This window comes from Myxocyprinus asiaticus, chromosome 36, assembly GCF_019703515.2.
Source record: "Myxocyprinus asiaticus isolate MX2 ecotype Aquarium Trade chromosome 36, UBuf_Myxa_2, whole genome shotgun sequence".
NCBI classification, from domain to species: Eukaryota; Metazoa; Chordata; class Actinopteri; order Cypriniformes; family Catostomidae; genus Myxocyprinus; species Myxocyprinus asiaticus.
In genome coordinates this window covers 19,666,559-19,679,950 of record NC_059379.1, presented here as the reverse complement: position 1 = coordinate 19,679,950, position 13,392 = coordinate 19,666,559, and the positions used below count along the sequence as shown (strand labels likewise).

Sequence of the window (13,392 nt, the reverse complement as noted above, 5' to 3'; positions counted from 1 at the left end):
GGAACAACATGTGTAAATTATGATGGAATTTTCATGTTTGGGTGAAGTATCCCTTTTATTTGTATACCAGCTGGTCTTAGAATTCCCAAGTAGCCATCTTTCAATGCCAACGTTTAAATTGGTTCTGAAGCTCTGAGAACAACTCATTGTTGGTGTTTGGTGTTATAGGAAAGTAGAGACCCACGAAAGCTCCACTGGCTGCTTGAGATGCTGATGGAATGTCCTCTCAGTGGGGAAGGAGGATCTTTTGTAGATGCCTGGTAAGTGTACATTAAGAGCAGGTTTATGGGGCATGTTTGAGACCTTTTATTGTTTTAGTTGCAAAAGTATATTTGATGCTTACATTGGGAATGTCTCTCTCTCTCTCTCTATGTAGTCACCTGTATGTGCTGCAGGGTGGTCTGGCACAGCAGGAATGGAGGGTCCCAGAGCTGCTGCATAGACTGCTGAGTTACCTGGAGCCAAAACTCACTCAGGTTTATAAGAATGTGAGAGAGCGCATTGGCAGGTTGGTCTGGGACTGGAATTGCAGTAGTCTAATAATCCTCAAACCTTAATTCTTAACAAAAGCAGACAGATCCCCTGAATCTACACTTTGTCACACTCTCTTCATTTGCAGCGTGCTGACGTACATTTTCATGATTGACGTCACCCTGCCACACACTCTGCCTACGAAGTCCCCCCACATTGCAGAGTTTACAGAGAGGATCCTGTCTCAACTGAAGCCCCTGATTGAGGGAGATGAGGAGATCCAGAACCACGTGGTGGAGGAGAATGGAGTGGGAGAGCAGGACGAGAGGACCCAGGCCATCAAACTTCTCAAAACAGTTCTGAAGTGGCAGATGGCCAGTGCGGGGCGCTCCTTCTCCACTCCAGTACCCCAGCAACTACAGCTGCTGCCCCTGCTCTTTAAGGTCTTGCATGCCATCTGTCTGTCTGTCTTTAGTGCATGCTCTTTGTATCTCATCATTTATCCATTTGTGTGGAGTGCACTAAGTGGCTCTTTTTTTTTTTTTTTGATTTCCACTCTCTGCCTGTTTCTCTTCATTTGCAGATTGCTCCTGTAGAAAACGACGACAGCTATGATGAGCTAAAGAGAGACGCAAAGACTTGTCTGTCCCTCATGTCTCAGGGGCTTCTCTATCCTGAGCAGATCCCTGTAGTACTGAGTGTGCTACATGAGGTTAGGCATCAGCCACGCTAGACACAACCTCTCAGATCAGAACATCTGTTTAAAAGCTGAATTTGACCTTGGCTGATCCTACATAAGTTGAGGTTTACAGTCTGATCATTTGCTGTACTTTGAGTGGCTGCTAAGTCTGGGGTAAGATAAGGAATATGTATGATATGATTCAGTTTCTGAGGTCTTGGTTGATTTCTTTTGATTTTCCCATGATGTCAAGCAAAGTGGCACTGCGTTTGAAGGTAGGCCTTAAAATACATCCATAGGTACACCTCCAATTCAGTACACCTCCTATCAGAAGCTAATTGTCTAAAGGCTTGACATCATTTTCTGGAATTTTCCAAGCGGTTTAAAGGCACAGGTAACTTAGTGTATGTAAACTTCTGACCCACTGGATTTGTGATATAGTCAATTAAAACTGAAACAGTCTGTCTGTAAACAATTGTTGGAAAAATTACTTGTGACATGCATGACTTGCCAAAACTATAGTTTGCTAATATTAAATCATCAAATGAGTTTTAATAACTTCAACCTAAGTGTATGTAAACTTCTGACTTCAACTATATATACACTGTTGTGCTCAAAAGTTTGCATACCCTGGCAGAAATTGTGAAATTTTGGCATTGATTTTGAAAATATGACTGATCATATGAAGCCATTTATTATCACATAGTTGTTTAGCTCCTTTTTAAATAATATTGGTAACAGAAATCACCCAAATGGCCCTGATCAAAAGTTTACATACCTTTGAATGTTTGGCCTTGTTACAGACAACCACACTGTCTTTTTCCAGAGCAGCCTGTATTTCTCCTGAGGTTACCTGTGGGTTTTTCTTTGTATCCCGAACAATTCTTCTGGCAGTTGTGGCTGAAATCCTTCTTGGTCTACCTGACCTTGGCTTGGTATCAAGAGATCCCCGAATTTTCCACTTCTTAATAAGTGATTGAACAGTACTGACTGGCATTTTCAAGGCTTTGGATATCTTTTTATATCCTTTTCCATCTTTAGAAAGTTCCATTACTTTGTTACGCAGGTCTTTTGACAGTTCTTTTCTGCTCCCCATGGCTCAGTATCTAGCCTGCTCAGTGCATCCACGTGAGAGCTAACAAACTCATTGACTATTTATACACAGACACTAATTGCAATTTTAACAAGCCACATGTGTGGGAAATTAACCTTCAATTGCCATTTAAACCTGTGTGTGTCACTTTGTGTGTCTGTAACAAGGCCAAACATTCAAGGGTGTGTAAACTTTTGATCAGGGCCATTTGAGTGATTTCTGTTATCATTATGATTTAAAAAGGAGCCAAACAACTATGTGATAATAAATGACCTCATATGTCACTATCCTTAAATAAAAAAGACAGTTTTTTTGCATGATCAGTCATATTTTCAAAATCAATGACAAAATTTCACAATTTCTGCCAGGGTATGCAAACTTTTGTGCACAACTGTGTATATATATATATATATATATATATATATATATATACACACACACACACACACACAGTATGCTCTGTTATGGGCGTTATGGCAAAAAAATAAAATCTTGTTGTTTTTTCAAACTTGAGGATGCTTCACAATTCGATTTTTCAACTTTTAAATGTACTCAACTAAAAAGTAACTCCAACATGATTCAAGTAGCATGTTCTTTATTAGAATGCAAGGCAATCTGGTTAGAGAAATCAAAGTTCTTTTCATTATAAGTGTTCAAGAAAAATGCACAAAAAACTGCACCACACAGGAAACTGTCAACATAGTGGTAAATGTCAAATAAATTAAGATCTAATAAACCCAGATGTTGAGAAATAACTGTATAAAATACAAAAACTGCAAAATAGTTCTTAGCCAATGTAGGTATTAATTTTGATCTAAACCAAGTCTTTTTAGAAAGTTATCTAGAAGTCAATATCTAGAGATCAAGTTGATCTAGAAAGTACTCATTTTATATCAAACAATTTGTATGTATTATCATAAACTCTGTCAATCAAGTCCAGGGCATATGCTGTAGTAGTACACGCTGAGCAGCGCTGCAATGTGAAATTACTTAATACAATTCAACTTGCAAAGTTTGTCAAATTGATCACTGACCAAATGTTGTCTATAGATGCTGTACACTTGGAACACGTCACAGAACAAAGCAATAAATAGCGATCCCAGGAGATCAGCAGTTACAGAAATACTCAAACCAGCCCATCTGGCACCAGCAATCATGTCACGTCCAAATAACTGATATCACATTTTTTACCCATTCTGATGGTTGATATCAACATTAACTGAAGCTCCTCACCCGTATCTGCAAGATTGTATGCACTGCACTGCTGCCACACAATTGGCTGATTAGAAAATCTCATGGTGATTGTTGGTGCCAGATGGGCTGGTTTGAGTATTTCTGTAACTGCTGATCTCCTGGGATTTTCACACACAACAGACTCTAGAATTTATTCAGAATGGTGCCAAAAACAAAAACATCCAGTGAGTGGCAGTTCTGCGGACGAAAATGCCTTGTTGATGAGAGAGGTCAACAGAGAATGGCCAGACTGGTTCGAACCGACAAAGTCTATGGTAACTCAGATAACTGCTCTGTACAATTGTGATGAGAAGAATAGCATCTCAGAATGCTATTCTGAGATGTGGGTTGACACTGTTTTGGCGGCACAAGGGGGACCTGCACAATATTAGGCAGGTGATTTTAATGTTGTAGCTGAATGATGTACATGCATGATGGACGAAATTGAGCTAAACATCACATTGTACAATCGTACTGGTAATGTTACCGGTGGTTTTTTTTATATCAGTCTCAATGTTGTTAACCTGCTACGTTTATTTGGAGCACGCACACATGTGCAGCTAATCAGATAGGGGGCGCCATCAAGCCAATAACGTATCTATCTATAACAATTGCTAATATTTTTATGCAAAACCTTGATTCCTCGATTAATTTTTTATTTTTATTTTTTAAATAGTGTCAAAATGCAAATTCTAATTAATTGAAAAAATCGCCCAGGCCTATGCTCAGTGGTTACTGTGATTGCTCCAGAATAATGAGATTAATGTTGCATTTTCAGAGTGCTGGCAGCGGCTCCTGGCATGCAAGATACTCCGTGCTGACATATCTACAGATAATGGTGTTTTATAACCTGTTCACCATACTGAGCACCAGTCAGGCTGTTCAGGACGTTAGAGCACTGGTCATTAGGCTACTAGAGGACGAGCAGCTGGAGGTACGTGCTGTGTCACATTGGCATGCTGGCACCATCATTCAGTTTAACGCACCTGTTCATTAATAAACCTGCATCTATCTTTTTTCTGTACCTCAGGTAAGGGAGATGGCCGCAACCACTCTCAGTGGCTTCCTGCAGTGCAACTTCTTGAGCATGGATGCTTCCATGCAGACTCACTTTGAGGCTCTTTGCAAAACCAGACTGCCCAAAAAGAGGAAAAGAGAATTGGGCTCTGTGGTGGACACCATTCCTTCAGTTGGTATGATACCCCCTTTAAACTCATTTAGTGCTATAATTATGTTTATGTCGGAGCCATGGCACATCAGTAACACACATGCTTGCAACATGTAAGAGCCTTGATGTGTTAAGACTGCATGAGAAGCACATCTTCCCTTAAAATTTCATTTAAAAAAATGCAGCAATGATGTTTATGTACAAATTGCTATTTTTATTTATTGTAAAAATGCAGTTCCTTAGCTTAGTTGATTCAAGATCCAAGTACAGAAGTTGTCATTGATAAGTGACATCTGTGCTTCTTCATGCCTGAAAAGCACTAGCCGCCCCTGGGCATGATCCATGTTTGTTTGTCTGTTCTCAGATCTTGTACGGCGTCATGCAGGAGTGCTTGGACTCAGTGCTTGCATCTTATCCAGTCCGTATGATGTCCCTACCTGGATGCCTCAGCTCCTTATGGATCTTAGTGCACACCTCAATGACACACAGCCTATCGAGGTATACCAGTCATCACAACAGAGACACATTTGCTTTCTGTCTCCTTCTGTGCAGCTCGCTCTTAGGGACCACTGAATCTATTAAAAATCAATACAAGCTTCTCTTTTTCTGCTTTAGATGACAGTGAAAAAGACTCTGTCTAATTTCCGCCGTACTCATCACGACAACTGGCTGGAACACAAGCAGCAGTTCACGGATGACCAGCTCGTGGTGCTCACAGACCTTCTTGTGTCACCCTGCTACTATGCATAGACAGGTATGGAACAAAGCCACTCATTCAAAAGTAACAGCTGATGTTGTTTTCATAATCACAAATTGCAGGGGTCCCACAGACTTAAAAAAAAAAAAAAAAAAAAAAAAAAAAAGGAAATATCAGGGAATTTTTTAAATAGTGGTTTTCAGGCCTGGAACAGTCATGGCAACACTTTATTTTACAGTGTCCGTGTTACACACGCTCACGTGTTACATGTTACTATTATAAATTACTATTGCAAAAACAAACAAGTACAATCAGGCCTAAAAAATAATTACACAGCAATTACATTTACCTTACACAGTAAATACACAGTAATATGGACACTTAAAGTGTGACCAAATTAATAGTCTCAAAAGTCATGGAAATTTCAATTATGAATATGCTTATTTCTAGTTATGCCCTGCTCTAAAATATTTAATTGGCTAGCTATTGTATGTTGCCATAATAACTTGATAATGGAAGCTGCTTTTGAATGTTCTTTCCGTTATGTTAATGTGACCTGATGCATATTTTATCTGTATTTATTTTTAGGTTGTGACAATGTTGCTACAGGTTTTAGTTAATTATTTTTTTACATTTTGTATTCAAACAAATAAAATATATATTGCGCATTCATGAGGATCTAATGGGAGGACGAGAGATGCTCTGTTCAGCTCTGGCAACAGCATCTATAGCGTCTCGAACCTAGACCCAAGAGCCCAGTAAACCAGGAGCACATGGGAGGAGAGGAGGCGGCGGCATGTGTAGGCATGAAGGATTTGTATGGAGTTCGCAGACATGGGATGAGTGATTAATGACCTATAAATATACTCTGTACGTACTGTTTGTATGTATATATCTAGCCCATATTTTTGCATTTCAACTATACTTAATATTTAAGGTTTACCAGTGCAGGGATGTATGGCCTGCAGTCTGTAATATTATTGTACAGATAGAATTTTTCTTTTCTTGGACCGTGTGATGAAAGACTGAATGCCTGTGGATTGCCCCCCATACCAAGACACAAGCCTCTCTTTCCCAGTCATGTTCTCTGAACTGAGCATCTGAAGATAGGGTCTTCCATAGCCCAACGACTTAATCCATTTCATATCGAAAGTGTAAAATATTTTTACCTCTCAAACATTTCAAGTATTTACATAGAATGTGCGGCCACCAAATTCGATTAGACTAAAACATTTTTTGTGATTTAACTGGAAAATATACTTTTTTAAAGCATTTTGTTTTCAGTAAACACCTCAGCAGTTCTAGAAGCATGTGATTCTTGGTTGAGTGATACACTCGAGACATCATTGGCATGCCATCGTCTTTTGATCCGTGAGACCTAAATGGGTACAGTATATTAAAACCTACATGGCAATCTGATGCGCCACGGAAATATCCAGAATTGAAGTGTTGCGATGGTTGTGCAAAGCTAGACTGGCATCAAGAACCTCAGACAAAGAATATATTTTGACTGAGCCTTTATTATTTACCATCACATAAGGATGCAAGTCTATGTTCTGTAATGTTTTTGTAGTATGTGTGTTTGAAGGTAGCTGTTAGTGTCTGAGATGCAGACATGTAGTGTTCCATAGCACTCTGCTCACAAGGCATCATAACAGGGTTTTGTTCTGTGTATTTATATATGTGTATGTATGTATTTATGTACTGTACATATGCATTTATCTATGCATAAAAGACTGACACTTCTGCTAGCAAGAACAGCCTGAACAGATCTGAACGGTCTCGTACGAGTGTCTGTCCTGTCATGGAAGCCAATAAGATACATTTGCATGTTGGTGTGAGTGTGCATGTTTGTAGTCAATCATGTTTTGAGCTGCTTCTTATTGGCATGCAACTATCATCACACTTTTTTTTTTTCTGTCACCCTTTACTCCAGCTGCAGAACTACATTAGAATGTCCCTTTGACTCAAACACACAGCCAGTAAGGGCTTCAGGTTATACTCTGGTTAGTTCTGCTCTACATTTTGGAGTGAACGTAACAGAACCATAATTTAGCTTAGTGCCAAAACTGCAGTGATTTTTCTCTTATTTTTTTAGATGCTTGCTTTGTTTTACTCATAAGGCCAATAAATGTATTGTTTATATCAAATGAAAATGCAAGGCCTCTCTGTTGCCATCTTTCATCTAGGTCCAATAATAAATATACCAAAGTCATTGTTACTATTATTACTACAGTGGGGGAAATAAGTATTGAACGCGTCAACATTTTTTTCAGTAAATATATTTTTAATGAGGCTAGTCTATTAACTCTAAACATTAAAGTCCATAAGTGAAGTTATGTGTAATAAAGAGGAATGACACAGGAAAAAAGTATTGAACACGCTAACTGAAATTTATTTAATACTTAGTGGAGAAGCCCTTGTTTGTAATGACAGCTTCAAGATGCTTCCTGTATGAAGAAATTAATCGGCCACAGTATTCAGGTGTGATTTTGGCCCATTCTTCTAAACATATTGTCTTTAAATCTTTAAGATTCCGGGGGGCCCTCTTGTGAACCTTGATCTTTAGCTCTTTCCACAAATGTTCAATTGGATTCAAATCAGGTGATTGACTGGAACATTCTAACACCTTGATTTTTTTTTTCTCTGAAACCAATTGAGTTTCCTTTGCTGTATGCTTTGGATCATTGTCCTGCTGGAAGGTCCACCCACATCTCATCATCCTAGTGGATGGCAGCAGAGTCTTCTCAAGAATCTCCCGGTAAAGGGCTCCATTCATTGTTCCTTCAATTATATGAAGTCTGCCAGTACCATGCGATGAAAAACAGCCCCACACCATGATGCTTCCGCCTCCAAACTTCACTGTTGGTATAGTGTTTTTAGGGTGATGTGCAGTGCCATTTCTTCTCCAAACATGGTGTGTAGTATGACAGCCAAAAAGTTCAAGTTTGCTCTCGTCTGACCAGACTACACAAGCTTCGACATGCCTTTTCTTTAGTAATGGAGTATTGCGGGGTGAGCGTGCATAGAGGCCATTGCGGTGGAGTGCATTGCCTATTGTTTTCTCTGTGACGATGATACCTGCTGCCTCCAAGTGTTTCTGGAGCTCTTTCCGAGTGGTCCTTGGCTCTTGGGCTACTCTGACTATTCTTCTGACTCCCTGGTCAGAAATATTGCGAGGAGCTCTTGTGCATGGCCGGTTGATGATGGAGTGATGTTGCTTCCACTTGCGGACAATGGCCCCAATGGTGCTTACTGGAAGATTCAGAAGTTTTGAAATACGTCTGTATCCGATTCCATCAGTAATGAGGTTGCGAAGGTCTTGTGAGAGCTCGTTGCTTTTACCCATCATGAGATGTTTCTTGTGACACCATGGTAATGAAAAGCCTTTTTATAGACCATCAATTTACTAACCCAGCTGATATTAATTTGCACAGATAGGAGGTATAATTACTTCCTAACTAACGGATTTCAGCTGGTTCCTTGCCTTAGAGAACTGCTTTTTCTTAGTATCTTCAATACTTTTTTTCCTGTGTCATTCCACTTTATTACACATAACTTTAATGTTGTGAATTCTTTACATTTGTGGATTTCTTGAGTTAATACTGATGTCTGGTGAAAATTTCATGTGAATAGCCTCATTAAAAATATATTTACTGAAAGAAAAAATGTTGACGCGTTCAATACTTATTTCCCTCACTGTATCTATTTCTTTATATGCACACTTATATTAACTTTTACATGTTGAAACAAAGTGGTGATCTGTCAATACAATACAGTGCACACAATTGTAATAATGTCACTACAAGAACAGACTTTGGTAAAGTCAATGAAGTCTCCTTAAAGGTGCACTCAGTAATTGTTTCCTCATTAAAAGGTTTAACTTCTAAAGACAATGAATTTGTGCAATATATGCAGGAAAGCATGACCACACATTAAAATGAAGACTCCAGTCATATCAGTAACCTTTTATTCTACATTTAGAGGGTCCGCAGATGAAGGCTGCCATGTTAGAATCACATGACCAGCCAAATACTACTTGCTTAAAGGAAATTTTCCAGGTTCAAAACAATTTAAGCACAATCGACAGCATTTGTGGCATAATATTGATTACCAAAAAAAATTAATTTTGACTTGCTGCTTTTTTTCTTTAAAAAAAAATAATAAAAAAGAGCAAAAATCGAGGAGGCAGTGAAGCACTTACAATGGAAGTGAATGGGGGACCAATTTTTGAACATTAAAATACCGTTTCAAAAGTACAGCCACAAGACATATGCAATGTGTGATAAAATCACTTACTAACCTTTTCTGTGTAAAGTTATAGCCAATTTTACAACTTTGATGGTGTAGTGTCAATAAACAAATTATGCATGGTTGACTGTGAATAATACATTTCTACAATGGCACCTGAAACTGAAAAGTACTGATTTTAAATTATGCTGCATTCAAGCTGCTAGCTGTCAATGCAAGTCTAAGATGACAAAGACAAAAGTTACTGAGTGCACCTTGAATACATTGAGACAAAAGCTCTGCTTGGGTAAATCACATGAAGCATGTAAAGAACATAAATGCAATTACAGTGGCTAGAATCAAAAATAATGTGAATGCAAATATATTTAATGATCCTAAAACATGCTTAATTTTATTTATGCAAAATATAATTTTAACCCCCAAATATTTTTCTAGTGATTTTGGGGTGAAATGTGTTTTCATGAGATTCAACACGTTCATATGTCCATCTTGATAAATTGCCATGGCTTAATTATAGGAATTAAAGACAAAATGGCTTTGGAGCATAACATTCAAGCATCCTGAGTAACATAAATCGGCCTCAATTACGTTTTCATGGACGTAACGGTTATGACAAACTTTCATCTAAAATACAATATGAAACATACTGTAATCCATTTAGTTCCTGATTGGATTCATGTAGAACACAAGACAAATGTTCTGACGTGTCACATCAGATCATACATTAAAGCCAAGTTTAAAACAGCAAAGACAGCATGTTAAATAATCATATCTGGAAAAACAGAACAGTAGTAGTTTATCTATTTAAAACTATATAGAACTGCTTATCTATTCAAGTAATCCCTTTTTAATTGCATCAGCTGTCATAGTTGATAAACTGACAATTTAAAAAGTGGACTAAATTCTTGAGTTCTTCAGAAGATTAAGGACAATGTAGACTAGGGCAGATCACTCCAGCTTCTCCTCCTGTAGCTCCTTCACAAGGCGTTCCAAAGAGAACAGGTGATCATCGATATCTTCAGGTACTAGTTGCCGAAGGGCATCAGCAAGCTCAAAAAGGTAATCTGTATTCTTGCCACTGGGACCTACAGCCTTGACAATCTGTAGAGCAATTGTCTCCAAAGGCGCTGGGCCAAGGTAATTTGGGTTGTTGCAGGATCCAATGTAGAGTAAAGTGTCCTGCATTGGTTTATGTTCTTCATCTTTGGGATAAAATGTAACATTGATCACCACATAACCACCCTTTTCTCTGTAGTCTAGGTATTCTTTTACCTCTTTTTCTCGGCCTGATGGCAACTTATAAGCAACACCCCATACACAACCCTGCAGGCAAGTGGAGTGCAAATGAGTAGAAAGAAAACTTTGGATTAATCAATAGTTTGTAAATAAAAAAAATTAAAAAACAGCTTACAGTACATACTAACAACACGTCAAATTAACCTCTCAGTAAAACTTGTTTACGTTTTAAATAGTGAAAGTCCAACATCCACTCAGGCCGATTATTTGGCCAACATTGCTTGCTTGGCTAGATTAGTAAAAATCTGAAATTCAAAGTGCACATTATCGCTTTTCAAATATATAAGAGTTAACGAGCAATTATTGAGTAGAATTTATATTTAATAACAATGTATGCCTATATTCTACACAATATAAGATTTTATTTGATTAAATATTATATAGAAATATTATAATTTTGAAAGAAAATTTGAACTGTGTGAACATCTCGCGGGTGACCATATTCTGGTTTTCCAAAAAGAGGACACTTTTTTTTTTTTTTTTTCGCCGGGGGATAGCCACTGGGGTGTGGTGGAATAATAGGGTTCAAAACAGTGTTACTATGAATGCAAACTTTAATAAAGTGATAAAGACACACTATTAGCATAACATAAATATATTTAAATAAAAATTTCCAACATTCTTTTGAATGTCCATGTACTAAAATAAAATATTTGATGCCATGATTGTACCTTCATTTACTATTACTATTATTTTGAATGGCCATGGAAAATGAAGCAATGTGATAATTTTACCTGGTCACAAAAAGTAGTCCGTTAATTTACCTGATGAACTTTCACCTTTTGCTGACCCTTTATGCTTCGCAGAGCTAATGTGTGCTTCTAAATCACTTGCACCTTTATTAGCAACTGACACATAAGTGCCGGCTTTACATGTCATACATTCTGCTTCCTACGGATCTCGACCTGGACGAAAGCATGGGAATTTTTGTACAAATCTTCTGTAAATTTGCAATTTGTTAGGGCATTGCTACTGTCAAGCAACTGTTTGATGCCGAACAGAACGGGGCTTCACGCGTTCGCGGAGAGATTGACAGGCAGGAATTTGGCCAATAGTTGCTGCAAGCCTCTTATAATCGACCAACTGGTGTGCGAGAAGGCGGGACTTACAAAGAGGGATTTAAGCAATGCAAATATGCGCGCGCACACAGTTAAGTATTAGACCAGATGCACATCATAATGCAACTAAAGCCGTAAAAAGAGGACGTATGGTCACCCTACATATCGGCATTTTATCGGCCATGTTCTCTTGAAATCAGTGCCGGTGTTGTATCAAATTGTGTTCCCCGTCGGAATCTGTTCAAAAACTTGGCCCCATTCACTTTCATTGTAAATGCCTCACTGTGATTTAATCAGCATTATGCCACAAATGCTGTCGATTGAACTTAACTTGCATTTAACCCGGTATATTCCTTTAATCCGTAAAATTACCTGATGATCCTCTATTAATGTCACCACTCGCCCAGGCTGAAATACAAAGAAAATAAGATTTGTGTTAAAAGGTAATTAAGTGCACAGTCATCATGACTGTGCACCAGTCTCTCTTGTTTGATCAACTCGTAAGACATTCATAATGAATAATAGAGTCCATACCTTTCCAGGCACTCCTCGATGATCGATGCTTCCCTGCCAAAACCTGCGACTGAACCCTCTGACGAAACCAACACGTTTCTCCTCGTATGGAAAGTCAACTTTCCAAATCAAAGATCCGTAACCAAAAACCCACATGTTTCCAGCTCTGCTGACAGCTCACAGCCTTTCGTGGCCCTGTGTGCCACTGATGTGTCTGGTTAGGTACCTTTCCAGGGTTGGTTTAGGTGGTAGAGATGATTGGTACACATCACAAATCAAAGATGAAGCCAATCGACACTTTTCTCAGGCAGATACAATAACAGATCTAGTAGACGGAAAAATCAAACTGCAGATTTCACTCGCTCAGCATGTTAAATCTGGTGACGGTTGATTGATTTACAAGTTGCCATGAAACTACATCGTTTACTGACGTACTTACATAAAAATATCAACGTAAAATTGTAGCGTACATCTATTTAGAGGTATAAACTGGCTGCTTAGCCGAAGCATGCTAAGACGATTTTTTCAAAATAAAAGTCAGTAAACCACATGCTACAAAAATAAACCCTTGCTATTTACCATGGTAACCATAATTTCTACCATAGCATTACTGTTAGGACTGTAGTTACTTGTTTTCACCACTGTCATCAAAAAAGAAAATCTTAGCAAAATGGCAAAAAGCTTCTGACACAGATTGAACGAGATCTTATATTAGTTTATCATTAGTTATAATTTTACAGTACTAACAATAATTCTAGTAGTAATTAAGGTACAAGTCGTTTAGGACATCTACTTTGTGCATTACACAATTAATTTTTCAAACAATTGTTTACAGTCAGATTGTTTCACTTTTAATTGACTATATCACAATTCCAGTGGGTCAGAAGTTTACACACACTAAGTTACCTGTGCCTTCAAGCAGCTTCCAGAACA

The 13,392-nt window shown here is 38.2% G+C and overlaps 2 protein-coding genes across 3 annotated transcripts in view; one reads left to right on the top strand and one right to left on the bottom strand.

Moving 5' to 3' along the window:
* Window positions 1-6,073, top strand: part of LOC127427459 (proteasome activator complex subunit 4B) — a 33,666-nt gene extending 27,593 nt beyond the window's left edge. For both annotated transcript variants that reach the window (XM_051675078.1, XM_051675077.1), the window contains 9 exons: window positions 169-260; window positions 377-508; window positions 620-914; window positions 1,055-1,183; window positions 4,255-4,410; window positions 4,507-4,669; window positions 5,009-5,142; window positions 5,260-5,398; window positions 5,930-6,073. In XM_051675078.1, the coding sequence (XP_051531038.1) occupies window positions 169-260; window positions 377-508; window positions 620-914; window positions 1,055-1,183; window positions 4,255-4,410; window positions 4,507-4,669; window positions 5,009-5,142; window positions 5,260-5,394 (1,236 nt within the window). In that variant the 3' untranslated portion in view covers window positions 5,395-5,398; window positions 5,930-6,073. The remainder of the gene's footprint in view (window positions 1-168; window positions 261-376; window positions 509-619; window positions 915-1,054; window positions 1,184-4,254; window positions 4,411-4,506; window positions 4,670-5,008; window positions 5,143-5,259; window positions 5,399-5,929) is intronic.
* A 3,864-nt stretch (window positions 6,074-9,937) lies between these two features.
* On the bottom strand, window positions 9,938-12,961 carry LOC127427468 (putative glutathione-specific gamma-glutamylcyclotransferase 2). The gene is made up of 3 exons (XM_051675099.1): window positions 12,481-12,961; window positions 12,319-12,354; window positions 9,938-10,915 (listed from the first exon to the last, which is right to left on the bottom strand). The coding sequence occupies exons 1-3, from the start codon at window positions 12,613-12,615 to the stop codon at window positions 10,541-10,543; spliced, it is 546 nt and encodes a 181-aa protein (XP_051531059.1). The 5' UTR covers window positions 12,616-12,961; the 3' UTR covers window positions 9,938-10,540.
* Between the last annotated feature and the right edge of the window lie 431 nt (window positions 12,962-13,392).

Bases quoted from the DNA above. Each gene is read 5' to 3' on its own strand.
- LOC127427468 (XM_051675099.1), bottom strand. From the start codon at position 12,615: ATGTGGGTTTTTGGTTACGGATCTTTGATTTGGAAAGTTGACTTTCCA. The intron at 12,355-12,480 runs GTATGGACTCTA...TTTGTATTTCAG, and splicing joins ATCGAGGAGTGCCTGGAAAG to CCTGGGCGAGTGGTGACATT. The intron at 10,916-12,318 runs GTAATTTTACGG...ACTTGCCTGCAG, and splicing joins CATTAATAGAGGATCATCAG to GGTTGTGTATGGGGTGTTGC.